Source organism: Artemia franciscana, chromosome 7, assembly GCF_032884065.1.
Source record: "Artemia franciscana chromosome 7, ASM3288406v1, whole genome shotgun sequence".
Taxonomy (NCBI): domain Eukaryota; kingdom Metazoa; phylum Arthropoda; class Branchiopoda; order Anostraca; family Artemiidae; genus Artemia; species Artemia franciscana.
In genome coordinates, this window is record NC_088869.1 from 56753868 (window position 1) to 56772609 (window position 18742).

The window sequence follows — 18742 nt, forward strand, 5'->3', positions numbered from 1 at the left end:
CTTCAATCCTGAACAGTTCTAAACAAATCTTCAGCGGGTTCGCGATAGCGTTTTCAAGTGTTTGTCGACTTGCATAGAATAACTTGAACGCTCTCGTAGATCCGCATTGCGCCACTTTGTCGCAACCAGCAATTTGACAGAGTTCACTCTCGCTAACTGATGAGGGTACTCTTTTCATGATACCGACAAACTGGGGAACTTTGACTTTAGTGGTTATGTTCTTCCTTTTCATTGCTTCTGCAAGTTGGGTAGCGGCATCTCGAGACTGGACAAGAATCTTCCATTCATCGTTGCTACGTTTCAGAGTAAGAGAATCGGAGCTTACGTCGCTAGGGCAAACCTTTGCAAAGAAGTCTTTCCGGGATTGTGGGGACGTTAACTCAGGCGGCATATCGTTTGCTTTCACAACCACCGAGTAAAGTGGCTTTGATGGCGGATTCGCTGCTGAACGGGGAGTGGGTGAGCCCTGGGAAATAGCGTCGCTTATGGTAGTACATTGCTGCGATACCCCGGCGAGCTGCTGAGCACACTGTTCAGATGCAAGTTTGATCTTATCCGCGATAGCCCCTAATCCGGCATCAAACTTTCGACACATCTCGTTTACTTTTATTCTCACGCAGGCACTGACTTCATCAGGGCAGGTGGGCACTTCCTGCGGATCAAAAATTACGAAAGTAGGCAAGGGCTTTTTCTCTTTAGCGCAAAGGGCTAGGATTTTCGCCATTTCCATCACGTTATCAGAATCGTTTGCCGTTTTCCGATAGACGTAATCATAACCAATCTCATTGGCAAGCGTTATAAGTTTCTCCTTCGCACTAAGAATTTCAGCATGATCAAAGAACTCCACAGCTCGCTTAACAATGCTTTCAATTTTGTTCCCCGCTTGCATGGATCGCGTGAGAAAGTTCAGTACAGCATTGCGTACGAGAGTCCCCATCGCTTACGTCACAGCATTCAACGCAATTTTCGGATAGCGTACACAAGTATAAGGGAAGCGTCGGGACCTGCTCACCTATTCCCCGCAATTTAAGGGTAACTAAATACCAGCAGGTACGTACGGCTCTTGCGGCAGGCACCCGCCCCTCTTCTGCTTACAACCTGTGTACGTTTACCTATCGGGAATATTATTTCGCGGCTCGCTTTGCATGGAAAATTCTTCAAAAGAATTTGATTTTAGATCCAGATAATTCTTCAGACAGCCAATCCTCACTCGACAGCCGATGAAATTCAGCAGAGTAACCTTGACTAGACTGAAGTCTAGTCTTCTTAACATTAATTTTTGAACTTATTCTAGCATCCTGAACTCGCAAAACCTCTAAAAAAGTATTCATTTTGCTCACACTTTTATGTAGGATGCTTAAGTCATCACCATAATCTAAGTCCAGGAGAGTTTTTCCTCCCCATTTGCCTTTTTTGTGCTCCTTAAGACAAATTCCATCAAAATGGTCCATATAAACGATAATAGAAAACAACCCTGCTTAACTCCTGATTGAAAACAAAACCATCTGCTTACATCATTTCCTACTTTAACCGGAGCAGTGTTATTCCAGTATATAGCACTAATTACTTTAATGTATTTGTCTGGTATACCATAGAAGGATAAAGCCTTTGCCAAAGCTCTTCTATCAACAGAATCGAACGCCTGCTCAAAATCTATAAAATTAAGGACCAAAGGTGTTTGGTAACTAAGGCACTTATCAATTATTAACCTAAGAGTGTAAATTTGGGCGACAAATCCTTCACCTTTTCTAAAACTGATGTGTTCTTCTCTTAAAACTTTGTCTACAGCATCTCTTTGTCTAAAAAGTATCGTATTGCTAAGTAATTTGCTCCCTACAGAGACCAGACTAATGCCTCGATAATTATGACACTCACTCTTATCATCTTTCTTATACAGTGGTTAAATTAAAAGTTTTCCTAAATTTCTTAGGTACATCTCCTTTTTCTAAAATCATATTCATAGTATTCAGTAGCTTATGTCTAACCTCAGAGCCACCATATTTAAAAAATTCATTTACCACACTATCAGCACCTGGAACCTTATTTTTTAAAATCATTTTAGTACTGTCGCTAATTCTTCCCCACAAAACAAATCGTCCTTCACATCCAAGGTATCAGAAACTTGTGCATTTTTGCAAACAACCGAGATTACTGGACACTGTTGCCTCAAGTTTATTAATATGCGCGTTAGAAGAAAGAGTTGAGTCACTATAGATACCTAAATAATATCTAACTACATCCATTCATTTTATGGAGGAAGTTCCAATACTAATAGTTTTAAATGACACACGCTTCACTGCTCTCAAGCTTCTCCCAAAAACCACAAATTCTTACTTTTCTAGGTTAGGTATTTGTTGATTAGCAATAGTTTCGAGAGCCCATCGCAGGTCCTCCTCGTTGCCAACCTTCAAACTAATTGCTGTGTCATCTGCAAACAATATTGTTGAACCCCTATTATTTTAACCCTTGTTGAACCCCTATATTTTCTAAAGGAGAAATATGATATGAATCCTCACTAACTTGGACTGTAAAACTTCTTTCTAATAAATAAGATCTTACTAACTCAAGAGCTATTCCACTAATTCCTATATTTTCCAACTTATCAGAAAGAATTGCATGTTCTATTGTATTAAAAGCTTTTTTAATGTAAACAAATATAGTTGCCTATATGTAAAATGTGTATATGTTGCCTATATAAAGAAATATGTAGTTAAAATATTAATTAAACCAACAATTAAAACAAGCCAAAAACGAGGTTGAAGAACACAAAAATATACAGTTAAACGATAAGTGGCAGCGAGAATGAGGGTCAGAACGAGCCAAAATGAAAATGAAGAACAGAGAAAGGTGTGGCTAGAAGATATACGACCCCAAGAACAAAGAAAAATGCAGTTATATAATCAGCAGCGAGAATTACAAGCAACAACAGGATTTAGAACTTGTCAAAGATGAAAGTGAAGAACAAAGAATTGTAAGGTTACCAGACACGATAAAGCGAGCTTCAAGAGAGTCAAAAATGACTGTGAAGGATAAAGAAATGTGCTGTTAAAGGACAGCGAGAATCAGAGCGAGTCAAAATTAAAGTGCCCAAGAAAAAAAAGTTACTTGTGTACATAATGGTACAGACTCGAGAACAAAATAATTTTAGCTAACGCATTTTGAGTGTAAACACGTTATAATTTACAGCCCCCCCCCCTATTGTGCATATATATAGCCCATACTTATTTCTAAAGTGTTGTATCGTCATTATATTTAGATATATTGCACTGGGATTGACCTAACTTTACTTCTTGACTGTGTACCATTTTGTACGCAAGTACTGAAAAAATACTATGTTAGAAGAGCAGCACCATCACAATCCTCGATGCCAGAAAATTGTGATATAAAACGAAGTAAAAACCTACAAAGATGCCATAAACTACGCAGCTGTTTTTGTAAGTCATTGGGACGCTTCAACTCTGTATTTACTCTGTCACTGTGGAGTCCTCCATTATCCCAGAGGAAAAGTGGCAAAAAAAGATGTTTTACTATGGGGCTACAGCCTGCTTGGTAGAATTGCATTCCTGCATCATAAATTTCTAAATGAATTTGATGGGAGTGTTATAGGACATCACTTGGTCTCTAAAATGTTTCAAAAACAAATACGAAACTGGAACACATGTTTTGCTTTAGCTACATTCAACGTAAGCGTTGATTGAACCAAAAATAGTCGTAATGTATTTAGCTTCAAAATAGCTGGACAAGTTTATCAGAAAATCAATTCAGCGGCACACCCGTTACAGACCCCTGAAGGTCATTTTGAACCATATTCATATGAGCAAATGTACTTTTTAGACTCCAATGGAGATGCTAAAGAACACCTTTCACCTTTTAAATTATTAGATCAGTCGTAACCCAACGGATTTCTAGGAAGAAATATTGTGAGACACAAACAGCTATAAAGGTCACAATGGGAGCTTCTTTGGAAGAAATGAAGAGGGAGGCATTAAATAGATTTATCGGCATATTCCTTGATTAATATGAAGTAAAGGCCTTCCTGGAATAAATTGAGTGATGCACTGTTTCGGTGAACTGTTTTTTTTTTCAGGTTGTTGGTATCGGAAAATTTCCACTCGGCACTTGTACTTGAGCTCAGGAAGGCTCATATATCAACATAAAATCTGACAATTCTTTAAACATTGTGTCGGTAGTTTTGCGGAGTCTTACAGACGATCAAAAACGGATGGATCATCTAAGCATTTCCCTCCTATTGTCACCTTGATAACTTGTTTTCTATCTGGAATTGTGGATTGCTGATTTCCGATTGCACTGCTTTTATCACGTTTCACTTTAGTTTTACCTAGCAAATCTGGAAGCAATTGAAGTAGAAGCACAAAGGTGTCCACATCCCCAGATATAACAACATTTGGGCTCAAGTATCCAAGAACATCTGGTTCTTGTGGTCTAACCATTTGCTCATTTATAAATATATCTCTACGATAACATTGAAACAGCTTATCTACATGCGACGAAAATGCTAAGCAATCAATAATTGAAGAGTTTTTAGGCCTGTCGTTTGGCAAAGTATAAATGTCCCAGATCACAATCAAATGCAACAAAAAAAGTTAGGATTAAAAGAGCTTTTAACGGATCTTATGCACGATTTGTTTCTTCTTGTTTAATAAAAATAATACAAAAGCCACAGGCACGGCTACAACGAACTCTCAAAATCCTGTGGATCGGTTATTAAACTAATTCCAAAGCTGTGCCGGAATCTGGCTGAACACCACCTAAAATATTTCGACGACCCACCACAGCGAATGATTCATTCGCTGCCACTATCACGGTCCGTGGAGGCAGGCCACCGGGTATTTCTGACTCCAAATTACTTTTTGAGACTTTCTTGAGGCAAAGGCAAGAGATTTTCTAAGAGATCCAATCTACTATTCAATGGCACAAACAAAAAATATGAATTTTCCCTTAATATGTTTTGGAATTTACCCTTCAACCCTTGGGTTCCCATATATACGATTATTCGAATGCAAACACGATTATTCGACCAGATATGCGAATAACACAGCTGTGTACAAATTTTGGTTAAAATTTATCCAATTTTCCAAATATCTTACAAGTTCATCAATTTCCACTTCTCCGATAATTTCGATGAAAAAATCGTACCAAATAAACAGGCTTGGAAATTGATTTTGTAGGTTAGAAACTATAGAAAACTATTCCCTAAAGGTAACAATGACCATAAGAATAGGTTGTTTGTAATGGAAGCAATGGAATGAAGTCTCAGAAGAAGTTAGAGTTGAAGGTATGATTAGTAGGCCAATTTATGTGGCTAAGCCTAACCTGAAAAATTTAGGGCAGTTTGTTTCGTTTTGTGAAGTATAGCCTAAAGGCCTTAATTGGGCATAGCAGCTAAACATCTAGGCTAGCATGAGGCAGTTTGATTCTAGCAGTGGCACTTTTGAGCAGTTGATTTGTTTCTAAGCTAGAACAAAAGTATTTGTTTCTAAGCTAGTAAAAAATGGAAAGAACAATTGGATTTCTCACTTACAGCAATTTTTATGACAATTTTGATGCATTCCAGTCCCTTAACCTAACAGAACAAGATATTGACCTTGCCGTAGGGTATTTGAAAAAACCAAGTTAATATACTATTTTTTTTTTTTCAAAATTGAGCGCAAATAAATGTTTTAGTGCGACCCCTTATAATAATTATCACGTTAACATGCAAATTTTGTGTCTGACTTTTTAATGCGATATTTCGCAGAAAAATCGTATATATGGGAACCCAGGGTTCTACGGATTATGATCTGTCTAGGCCTCAAAAAAGCTCGACTTTAGGAACAACCAGACGATAGTAGCTGTATTTTGCTTCTGAAAAATAATTTGAGAAATAGGTTTGACTTTCACTTCCGCAGGGATGATCTCTTGGTGACAGCTGTACCTTTGGACTTCTAATATTCAAGATATATGATTAGCATCTGTAACGTCGTGATGGTCTATGGATGCAATCGAATTCTTTTGATTTAGTTCAATAGTAGTAGTAGTAGTGGCAGTTGTAGTAGTAGCAGCAGCAGTCCCACTCGCAGTTGTATTAGTAGTAGTGGCAGTCGCAAATAGTTACAGTTGCAGTTGCAAGTAGTCATAGTCACAGTTTCAAGTACTCGCAGTCGCAATCAGAAGCAGTCGTAGTCGCAAGTAGTTACATTCACTATGCTAAGTGGTCGCAGTCACAGTCACAAATAGTTATAGTCGCTGTCGTAAATAGTTGCAGACGTAAGTAGTGATTACAATCACAGTCGCATGGAGATGCAATAGTGGATCCAAGTAGTCACAGTCAAAGGTGGTTCTAGTCGAAAATAGTCACAGTCGCAAGAATTCACTGTCACAAGTAGTGACAGACGCAAGCAGTAACAAGTAGTGGCAGTCTTGAATAATCGATGCAATAGTAGAAGTAGTAGTGGTTGTAGAAGACCTTAAAGACTCAATTGAATACCATCATATGTTCCTGAGACATTGCTGATATGTCCTTTGAACAACCTTTATGAATATAGTGTCTTTGACTTAGTTCAATACCCACTCCAACATTCACTAAGTTTCACATTAATACAATTCGTTACGAATGTTTTTATTTCCAAAATGTATATCAAAAACAGTAGTGCCCTATTCCATTTATATGGCTTTAATAAGCTCCAGTTTTTGTTCCCCTTTCACAAACTACAGCTCTGCGCTATCAAACTTAACTTTTACTTCATTTATCTCATAATTTATGCATCGAAGCTTTTTTTTTAAGAGACAGGACAGAATAGCTTCATAAGTAAAAGGAACAGGATTTAGATATTTTTTTTTTATAAATTATACAAATCAGTTAAATGATTTTACAGAAAAATTTAGCAAAGAAGAACAACCACAACAGTAAGTGCTAAGATTCATTATCGTGTATAAGATTGTATTATCAATATTGGAAAGCAAATTCTCTTGGCGTGACAGAAAAAATTATCAATACTTGGGATTGTCACTCAAATTTCTACAAGGATAATTTTAAAGTCTTCCGGTGAAATTTTACAGTACCAAAATCAGCAAGATCTACATTTTGTCTTCTTCTTTCATGTTAGGGTGAGTTTTGAGCCGAATGAAGAAATTTGCCTAATTAATCCCCAGAAAGATAAGATTATATTTTTAAAAAAGTACTTCAAATAATCAAAATCTAGGAAAAGCAGAAAATTTTACATTGAAAAATAAAAGACAAGATAAGGACAATAATGGAAGGAAGTAGCAGGTATTTGGGATATACACTCACAGCTTCTTCTCAGAGCTAAAAGCGCAAAGCAAAAGTAGAAAACACATACGTCAAAATAAATCAATAAGGGACTAAAACAAATAACTTTAAAAAATACGAAGACAAAGATCCAGAAGCTTGAAAGTTACACATCTTTCCAAGTAAAGGCAATTACAAAAAATAGTATTAGGTGGGGATGCGTTTAAATTGTTTAAAATTGGAATCAGAGCAGAATTATTAATTGCAAATTTGTTTATATTGCACAATATTCGTCATCTATACGCATTTTGCATAGGTTATATGTAATTTTGCCTCTGTTTTTAGTCAGAAAAAAACTGCGTACTGACGCTAAAACAAGAGAGAAACTATCGCCGGCTGAGAAAAACTATCGCCAGCCTAGATACAGATAACAGGATAGTACCACCAATACTCCACTTTTGTGCGCGATAATTGCTTACCCTTTTCAACATAAATTCTTCAAGCTGCTCTAAAAAAGGCACAGGAAAGAACAGATTACATTATTGTAATCTGTAATCTTATGGCATCTTCAATTTTCCAGAAAAGAGAATTCTGGAAAATACCAAAGGTAAACCGACTGCAATACGATATTAGAAATTGCCCATTTTGTGAACTATGTATTTCTAATGAGTATTTTGAAGTAGCGTTTCGTATCACTTTGTATTTTAATATTTTTTGAAAAGTATTTTAAACGTCAACAATATATTCTGATTAAAATGTAAAAAGCAACAAATAAAATAATGGCATAAATTGATAAAAAAGTGTGTTTTTTGGGGCCAAATGAAAGGGGCTTTTCATACCAACTTTTGGCTATACTTAGGACATCAAAATCCATATGAATCTTTCAATAATATATCTCAGAACCTAAATGACGCAAAACAGACAAATCTTTTTGGTTTCTTTATATTTATGTAATACAGTCATTAAAAAGTAAACAAAAACAAAAAATATGGATAAGAATGTCTAGCAACAACTTCAGAATTCTGAAAAGTCTTCGTATACGTTTGGGTCAGGCTACAGCCAAAGAATCACACCTTTTGCTGTTTAGCGCGCCCAAGAAAGCTTTTATAATCGCAAATGAGTTAAAGAAACTTTATTCCATGGATAAAATATAACAAAATAGATGAAGCATAACAGAAATAATATCATAAAATTTCACATATGATCGATTGGCACTAGATCTGTCACAAAATAATTTGAAGTAATGAAAAGTACTTGGAAGACTAAAGCTCCTTCCCACAACCCAGGACCATTCCAAATTTTTGATAAACGATAAAATTTAAGCTTTGAAAAATCCTTGGCTGAATTCAACAACTGAAAAAAACACAATTTCGAGAAACCTAGTGCTGCTTGAACTTACTCCCCTCACTACCCACCCCCACATAAATATAATCTAGCATGTTATAGTCAACACCTCTAATTTGGATACTGTTCTGGAATTTTTGCGCGTTATAATAGATTTCTGGCATTCAAAACAGATCTGGGTCGAATCCACGCTCAAGTACTACCGTCCGGACAATATCTCTAACATAATGAAGAAATATATTCTAAGTGTAACCCTTTTTAACGATTTTGTACCACCAAAGTTATGGCATCTGAGTATACCCAGCTGCCAGATTGAGCAAAAGCTAGTATTAGGTAGAACATCTCCAAGGTTGTGATCACACTGCACAGATATGAAGTCAAGAATCTTTCACAATTTCTAGTGCAGTTTCAGCAGTAAATAGCTTCTTCAATGATGATAGTTTATACAATGGTGCAACACTGGATCTAGAACTCTCGGAAGGGAGGTACATCAGAATTTCACGATTTTCTTTTCTTTCAGAAGATCCGTCGATTAAAATTTTGAGGAATATTTTTCTGGTCGGCAGATTCGCAGACTATAAGTGAACACTGGATCGATGTCACCTTTGCCGTCCGTCCTGGATTTGCAACTGCTATGTTGATGGCCTGGGCCACGTCCTCATCTTTTAGACTTGAAAATGTCTGCTGCAAAAATAAAAGAGATATGATTAAAATACTCAGTTAGGATAAGTTTAAGCATATTAGAACCTTCAAAGGGTGGTTTATAGTATGATATCTACGATTATAGCTAAAACATAGCTTGCACCAACGCTTTACACTTTTTTTTATAAAACAATCGCAATTTAACTAATTCGTGGTAAACGGCTGGTGCCCTGAATCGAATATCTTACTAGCATAAAACATTAATTTAAGTTTGGTAGTCATCGAGGCAAAAAGTTGGATATAATATTTTTTTTTGCCATAATAAATGCTCCCGGGGAACAAATCAAATTTTATAGGTTTCTTTCAGCTAAAGGTTGCTTTATTAAGAATATTATTTTATTGAAATCATTCGGTGAAAAAGTGATATACCAGAAAGGATTGAAAAGCAGCTCATGTGCTAGAGAAAAGAAGGATCGAAGACAATATAAAAACTAACATTAAAAAAAAAAGAATTTTACGACAAGTTTCCTTACAAGATATAACAAAGTGTAATTTTACGACAAATTTCCTTATAAGATATAGCAATGCCATTTTATATCAGAATAACGTGGAGTAAAGCTATATAACATATTAAAACTCGTACTAATAATATTTCTAATTTTGATGGATAAAAACACTAAAATTTATTGAATAATATTTGATTATTGAGGACGAGAGTAGATTTTAGTCAGAGCGAATTCAAGCCTTGCTATAATTATTATTTTTTAAAGCTTCCAAAGAGTCCTTGCAACTGTTGTTTATTGACCAAATTGTTAGCCTTTTTTGTGAAGGGAGGTTAGGTAGGAAATCAGTTCCTCCCTTCCCTCCAATCCTTTCCTCAGCTGTAAGCTGGCAGAACACCCTTTGGAAACAAGCCTCTGAGGCAAAACCTTTGACGCAATGGCGGACACAAACAAAAATACACCCGCACAATCTAGTACACAGGCGCACATACTCAAAGAGAGCAAGCACCAACCTATAAGCACAGACGAACACAAGTTATTCTAGGTAGATTGATGCATTTAGATAGGCATAATTTATTGAAACCTTATTGGTCAAAGATACATCATGGGTGTCCCATATATTCAGCACTTCACACATATACAACTCTGAGAGCAATGAGTGAAACGAACTGGCTTATACCAGAAGAGTTGAAAAAAGATATTGGCACTCACGTCCTGATTTTTCAAAAGGACACATACGCATAAAGCCGAAGGAAAAGAAACAAGATTTCAAAGTTTTCACATTCTATTAATTAGAAAAAAAAAAAAAAACAAAAACAACCAATTCATCAAATTAGTACTTGTTTGAAAACGCCCTTGGATTTGAAAGTCTCTTGAGCTCTGCGAGAAAACAAACGAGGTTCTCCTCATCAAATCCCAGAGTGGGCGTAAATGTGAAATGTTTTTACGAGGTTCTTTGATCTTGACTGAACAAAGACAAACAAACCATATTCCTACAGATAATAAAATACATGAAAACATAGCTGGTAAGAGAGACCATGAAAGGCTACAACCATACCTATATACAACCATTATTCATGGAGAGGAGAGGAGCCCCTCTCCACTGGGAAAGGTTTTTTAAAACCCAAAGAAAGAAATTTTTTTGTATACTTACCTTCAACTTTTTCCACGGCTTCAAGAAGCTCAGCATCGAAATCCTCTTCAAAAGTTGCATTCCAAGATTCTGAAAATACAAACATTCTAAAATTTTTTAGAACAGATCAGAAACTAGATACTGCATACAGATTCCATATCAATCTTCGACGTGTACATATACAATGAAGATTGAGCTGGGTAGTAAATAAGTTGAAAATCGGTTATTCAAGAATTGGCAGTTGCTGCAGAGGTAGCGCTCTAGCTCTTTCTGAGTAAAGACTCTTTTGGCCACTCGTTATGAAAGGGGTGATCTCAGAAACTCGGGAGGGCTCATTTGATTGGAACTTGAAAGTTCTAGTGTTTTTTATTTTTCAACCCGGCCTCCCGTAACCACCAAGATATCCAATCAAAATTTTGAGATAGCAAGAGGTCAATGAAACATTTTACTTGAAATGATTGACCCCCATAGCCATGGGACAAGGGTCTTAAACGAAGCAAATTGACTACTATTTACATTGTTTCATAACAATAGTACATAAAAGTGCGAAAATTATTCGGAGACCCAGTCCCATAGCCCCAAAAAAGAATGTTTTTTCTACCGATCAACTCAAAACTTGCAGCCTGAAGTGCTGGGGCTCAGAGGACCCCACGCAGAAGGACAAATTGAAAATATTACCCCCCCCCCCCAAAAAAAAAAAAACGGCCCAACAAAGGGCAGAAAAGACAACTTTTCCCCCAGCCTCTTGTATGGAAGAGGTAACCCTATAGAATTTGAGGTGAATCATTCGATTAAGAACTAAAGATTATAGTCTCATTTTAAAGGATCAAAGATGATTGAAGGGCAGGCAGCTTCCCTCTCATGTTCTTTTCTGTTACCCGGCCCACTATAACATTCGTGGTTTTGGATTAGAATTTGGAAATAGTGATTTGCAGAGAAACGTTGAAAACTCTAATAAGTATACCTCCAGGGCTTAAATCAACCCTTTAAACCTAGGGGCAACTGCCCTAAAGCACGTAAGTTACCCATTGTTAAAAAGATTTTGAAAGATAGTTTTCTTTTATTTTCATTAATTCGAAGAAAAATAAATTAATCTAACAACCATAGTCACAACTAGAAGATTTAAATTACCTGGAAATGACGCAGTGGCTCAATTGATTAATTAAATGATACCGTCAAATAAATAAAACAAAGACACCAAAGAAGAAAAAGAAAAGAATGGTGTACCGGCTTCCAAATTATCTGCAACATTCCGGGAATGGCTTCAACGATCCAATTGACACTTCCAGTAAGAGCGAAGGGTGGGAGGGGGGGGGGGGCTCGTTAGACCTCAAACTTTAACTTGGAGGAAGGGAGAAGAGGCTAAAACTTTTAGGATATGGTCCACAAAAAGTGATTTCAGTAAAGTAAATTATGGAATGTTAAGTAGCAAAGTAAACAAAAAGTTGCTATGTGCTGCCAGATGATGAAAATGGTGAAACTAAAAAATATCGGGAAAAACACGGTGAATCAAGTTGAAACTTTAAGGGAAGAGTAAGCGGGGAGGGGGGTAAATGTATGTTTCAAGAAAACATTGGAATGAGCTAGAGAGAAAGGGTAAAGTTATTTCAAATGCCAATATGCGCATTCAGAATATCCAAATGTCATATCTGCAATGTCTTGAAAACTGCCTTGGGGATGGAATTGAAGCGTTCAGGTAGCGAAGGAGAAATAGAGGATAGAACAGGAGGACTTCTAAACTTTTGTGCAGCACAGGCAACTAGGGGACTTAAAATCTATTTACATTTAAGTAGTAAGCTTATCAAAACAATACATTTGAAATTTTTGGGGTAGAAACAAAGGGAACAAGTAGAATAGTCACAAAGTTTTGTTTTTGGAGGATTCGTCACGCGGATATCAAAATCAACTTTGCGAGGTGACAGAAACAGGCTAGACATGTTGTGTCTCATTTATGCCAGAAATTGGTGGTACCTTAAGGACCTGTGAGACTTAAAACTATTCACAGCGAAGTACCGATGCAAATGATTAGGAATTTAAAGTTGCAATGTCCTTTTTAATAGCCGAAAATAATTTTAGGGCAAGCCTTTCCTGCAACCCAGCCCATCGTATTCCCCCATGATATTGTGTCAAAATTTCCAGATAGTCACTTTGTTCAGATATATAAAAAGATCTAATAAGTAGACCTCCAAGATCAACATCGTCCCCATAGCCTTAGAGCAATCACCCAAAATTATATAGAATACCCGGTGTTCATAGACAGGTTTTAGTAGAAAAGGTGGCCAAGTTTGCTCTTGGTTGTCCGATTATCTTGGAGCTCTTAGATACTCTAGATACGAAACACGTATAAAGATGACGAGGGGTGGTTTATTGGAGTTTTGGAAAATATAAATTTTATTACAACAAAAAATGTTGTAGATTTGTTCGTGTGGGTATTGCACATCGAAAAAATTTCTTGGAATAGTTGTGCTTATTTATTTATTTTTTTTGTGTTTATATTGTATTATATTGTTTTATGTTTTTTGCCATGGCCCGGCTGTTTTCTTTTGCAAATAAATATCACATCATATGTAAATAAAGCAAAAAAAAAAAATGCAAAGTGCATCCAAGTTTCCAAATTGTTTGCAATATCTTGAGAATAACTTTGAAGATCAGGAAGAATATGGGAGAAGAGGTCAAGTGGAATTACAATTTTGGCTTGGGGGAGGGCCAAAAAGACTATAGAAATTTGTCCATTGTCGATCGAAACCTTTTGCACTTTTCACAGCGCATGCACAGCTAAGTTGCGACGAATACCAAAAGACACTATGTATTGCCAGATTATTCAAATAGTGAATCTACAATATCTCGCGAACAACTTGGGATATTAAGCAAAAAGTTTAAATAGTGGTAACAGGGGGGAGGAGAGGTCAAACAGAGGTTGAACTATGACTAGGAAGGACAGAATAGAGCTAAATTGAAAGACAAAAGGCAGATGCAGATAGTCAAAATACCGTTTCTTCAATATCTCGAAAACGGGTACGGAGGGATAAAATTGAAACTTACAGGTAGTGTAGAATAAAACGAGGGAGCGGGGAAGGGAGAAATATAAACGTTTCTACAATACAAGCTGCTATGGGACGTAGGATCCATTCACAGTTAATTAGCGAGGTAAACTAAAAGACACAATGTGTTGCCAATTAATCAAAATAACGTATATCCAAACATAATAATAATATGATAATAATAATATTTATTTCTAACCCACTTACATCAAAAAGATAAATAGTGGAGTAAAAACTTGAAGAAAAACGGAAAACAAATAACAAATAAAAAAACAAATAACAAAAAAACGAGAGTCAACAATAGACATTAATCATACAAACGGATCAGACCGTGGTGAGGCGACAAACGCCGATACGCCGTTTCTGAGAGCTTTTTGTGTAGATCAGTCAGCTTCTCAGTAATGTTCGGAAGATGGAACTTTTTGATTATCTTTCGATTCTTATACCACAGAGGAAGATAGAGAAGAAATTTACAGAAACGGAAATAAGAGGATCGAATATCGCTAATATCTTTTTTCTTAAATATAGGGTAAAGCCCAGAAAGGTAAAGAACAGAATGATCGGAAAAAGTAGAATAAAGCTTACCAAGGGCAATACGATTGTATTTCCCTCGATTGGCTACAATTTTAGAGTAACCAATCTGGATTTTCACTCTAGCATCCCAGACAGCACGCTCCCGAAGAGTTTTAAGATTTTTTGTAAGTGTAATACCCAACCACCGGATCGAATCTACATGAGGGATAGAAAAATTTTGAAAAATTAGAGGCCTAGGAGAAGAGGGAACATTGAAAGAAAGATACTCATATTTATCAACATTAAGCGAAAGACCGATTTTAGTAAAAGAAGAAGAAACTTTATGAACCATCTGCGATAGACTGAGTTTAGACCGGCTAATTAGAAGAATGTCATCAGCATAAGCAAGGTAAGAAATATCACTCAAACCAACAAAACACATAGAAGAAATATTCTCAAGAATACCAGAGATACAAAATTTGAAAATACTAGGAGATAACACTCCACCCTGCCGTACGCCCCGACGAACAAGAACATTAGAAGATGAAAGGGCACCATTAGTTTTAATTCGAAGATAAGAATTACTATACCAAAACTTTAGAAGAAAAATAACTGAAAGGTTAATACCGTGACTATAAAGAGAGTAAAGAGCCTGACTATGTACAACACTATCGAAAGCCTTAGAAAGATCAAGAGCACAAATATGAAGACCATACCCTTTAGCGGAAGCATCTTTAAGAAGGAAAGCAAGAGCACGGTGAGCGTGCTGGCACCAGATGCCAGACCGAAAACCAAACTGATTCTCCCCGAAATTAGCATTCATACTTATGAAAGGAAGTAGGATGTGTTCAAGGATTTTACTAAAATTACAAGCAACCGTGATAGGCCTGTAAGAAGAACAATCCAAAGGAGTCTTACCACGTTTAAGTACAGAAGTGACAGTTCCACACAAAAAGCTGTCAGGAACGAGGGAACAACAAAGGCACATTTGGAAAAACAACTGTAAATGGAAAAACAAAGACGGGCAATTTATTTTTAGATGACAAGCACTGATACCGTCAATATCAAGAGAACTTGATTTCAATTTCTTAACAGATGTAATTACAGCGTCAACTGAAACGGGAATAACTTGTGCCTGAGTCAGGGAAGGCGGGAGAACCGAATCAAGCAGTTTCGAATAAAGCGCGTGCACTGCATAATTCACTTTGGAAAATATAACTGAATAGTGGTCAGACCATGCAGAAGGCGTAATGGGGCAATTAGGATTTGGCGAGTTATTTAAATTAGCTGAATTAATCACTTTGTCCCATTCTTTCTTATTGGTAGGATATTCTAACCCTTTGTAACGGCTCGATCGCAGACATTTCTTAAACTCACGCTTAGTTTTTTGTTTTATTTCAAACACATTCCCAGCTAATGGTCGACCGTTAGCAACCCATATACGCAGCCACAATTTGGCTTTATTTTTCACACTTTTCAGCTCAGGGTCACACGACCAGATTGGTTTCCTTGTACTTTTCCTCACTCGCTCCTGAGGGACAGCAACCTCCTCAGCGCGTTTTAAACACCACACGATTTGGTTGTAATAATGATTCAGATCGTAATTACTTTTAGTAGGACTAACACTCAGCTGGATTAGATGAAAAGGTACACGTAAAGAGCCAAGGAGAATGGCCAGGGTTGAAATATATAATGGCATATTAACATTTTTCCAATTACTCTGCACAAACCATTTAGAGGCAGGAGCACACGCCTGGTCAGTACTATCTTTTCTAATCGAAAAGCATAGCGATAAAGGAAGGTGATCAATATCTTGCTCATCTTCGTGGACATGCACTGTTGAAGATGTAATGAACGGGGAACAAATCACGTGATCAATATCCGATAAGCTTCCGGAATTATGCACATACGAGAAGGGTAGATCCTTCGCAATTATTCTGTAATCAGGGAGACAATCAAGTAGATTCACAGTACGAGCAGAATCATGTTTTACATCAGTGTTCATATCTCCAATAATAATTGGAGATAATTGGAACAGTTGAAAGAGTAAGTTGAAACTCTAGGGGAGTTTTCAGAGAAAAGCTGAATATATTTAGTCTCAAAGCTGCCTAATAGTTTTGTAATAAGCATGAGTGCTGAAGTTATCAACAACACACGCTTTGCATGATGCCCGCTTACACCCTTAAAAAAAGAAGAAAAAGAAGAAGTACTCGGTAGCATGTAATTTGCTTGTCAAAAAGTTATTCTTTTTTGTCACAATCACAACATACAATTCAAAACTGAAAGGTGTGTATTAGGCAAATAAAGGGTACCCTAACAAAACCCTTAATGTAAACATTGTATAAGGCATATATAAGGTTAAACCTTAGGAAATCCCCCTCCATGTTCCGACATACACCCAACAGCAGAAAAACCGTCGTACAAAAATACCATGGAGTAGCCTACATTTTAAAGATAACATCAATTAACTTCAAACTGCAAAATGAGTTTTGTATATAGTCAACATCTATATCAGGTATGTTCGAACTGATATAAAAGTTAGAATACAAAATAGCTTACTTTAACATTTTTTTCACAAAGCCTGTGTTAGCCTAGAATAAAAAATATAAAAAAACAACTTACTTGGTCTCTGTGCAGGTGGCTGGCTTGCAGAGGCCCTTAGCAATTCTTCATCACTTTTAATCTCACTTATAAGAAACTCAAATTCTTCGTCGTCTTCGAAAACTTCAACTCTGGACGTATTTGGCATACTTGACCAGCGTTTCCAATTACAATTACTTTTGCTGTCATTCAGTTTATGCGGTTCACTTTTACGGACTTGTCCAGATTCAGCTTTACTGAAACCACTCAGTCTCAAACTTTCTTTGTTAATGGAAAGGTTATTACTAGGGAATGAAGTTCTTGATTCTGTTTTCTTGCTTTCAAGCTGCTTCGTCTCTTTCTTCGTAGCATCTTCTTGAGAAGAAGTAGCAGCTTTCATTTTAAATGAAAAAGACTGAACAACCTTTCTTGCTGTACTTAGTGTTGCAGCTACAGCTTTAGATTCACTGGTACGAGGGCCTTGAATAGAGATTTTGTCTCGTTCAGCATTTAAGTTACCTTCTCGATCTGCCATTGGATTCAGCATCCGCTTTGCGGTTTCAGATTGTGGACAAACAAGGGACTTTGTTTTGAATGAATAACACTGAACAACTTTTTTGACTGAATCCATGGAAGGAGGTACAACTTCACATTTACTGTTACAGGGAAGAACGGTAGGATTTGCTTCAATAGTTGTTTTACTAGACTGATTCTCTGCATTATAAAACTTTTGAGTCAGGTTAGAATCATTTCTAAGACCTATTACCAAGCTGGACTTCTGAAGCCCAGGAGAGACTTTTCGTAATCTAGTCATTCTTCTAGAAGATTTTGGTGTTTCTGACACTTGGCTGAGAACTGGGCTAATAGGTCGAAACAGCCCATTCTCAACTTCGTCTAAGGCTTGAGTTAAAAGCAGATCTTCGGAAGTGCTTAGTGCATCGTCGTTATAGATGGCAGTTTTATCACATTCTTGAACGACAACATTGACGTTACCTTCATTATCTTCAACTTAAATAACAACAATATTATTAATGATTGAATGTTAAGCATAACTTTTTAAAATATTTGCCAAAAGGTTATCGTCAATTAAAACTAAGTTTTTTAATGCATATAAAAGTTTTGTAAATACAATAATACTCTAAAACTAATAACACCATTGCAGCCACACTTAGCATTAAGATACATCCAAAAAATCACTACGTATAGTAGCATATTAATCAGGATAAATTATATTTTTTTTACTCACATTGCTGTAGCCCACCCCCTCCCCCCTTTCTTAGGCCATGGAGTTTTTGTGGGGACTCATGGCTTGCGTTTTAAACGATTTTTTTAAAGTGCATTTAAACAACCTACTTGTTCTGTATTGATAAATACGGGAAAGATATTGAAGTTGTCCAGTTTTTAAGATACAGAGCTAACGTCTGGCTATGAATTTCGACCATGGTGATTCCAATAATATAATTTTATTTCAATCTGACGCCGTTTGCGATGGTTATCAGGCTATTTTTCAAATTCTCATGAATTAGTTTCGTTATTAGTTTTTGATTATAAATTTATCAATAATATCAGTTATGATTCCTAAATTAATGTTAAATGACGACTCTTCTGAATTTCAAAATTTATTCAGAAACATAGTTGCTGCTTCTCGATTATAAAGGGGTGAGGTTCGCTATTTACTAGTTTGAAGCTACTGCTGCAATTATGATTGGAAGAACGTAACAGGGAGAGGGTAATTAAT

The 18742-nt window shown here is 36.5% G+C and overlaps 1 protein-coding gene across 1 annotated transcript in view; it reads right to left on the minus strand.

Annotated features, from left to right (window-relative positions):
* Nucleotides 1–8366: 8366 nt before the first annotated feature.
* LOC136029502 (uncharacterized) overlaps nucleotides 8367–18742 on the minus strand; it is a 41547-nt gene continuing 31171 nt past the window's right edge. The window contains exons 5-7 of the mRNA XM_065707948.1: nucleotides 17047–18012; nucleotides 10892–10960; nucleotides 8367–9277 (exon numbers count right to left, since the gene is read on the minus strand). Coding sequence (XP_065564020.1) covers nucleotides 9252–9277; nucleotides 10892–10960; nucleotides 17047–18012 — 1061 coding nt within the window. The 3' untranslated portion in view covers nucleotides 8367–9251. The remainder of the gene's footprint in view (nucleotides 9278–10891; nucleotides 10961–17046; nucleotides 18013–18742) is intronic.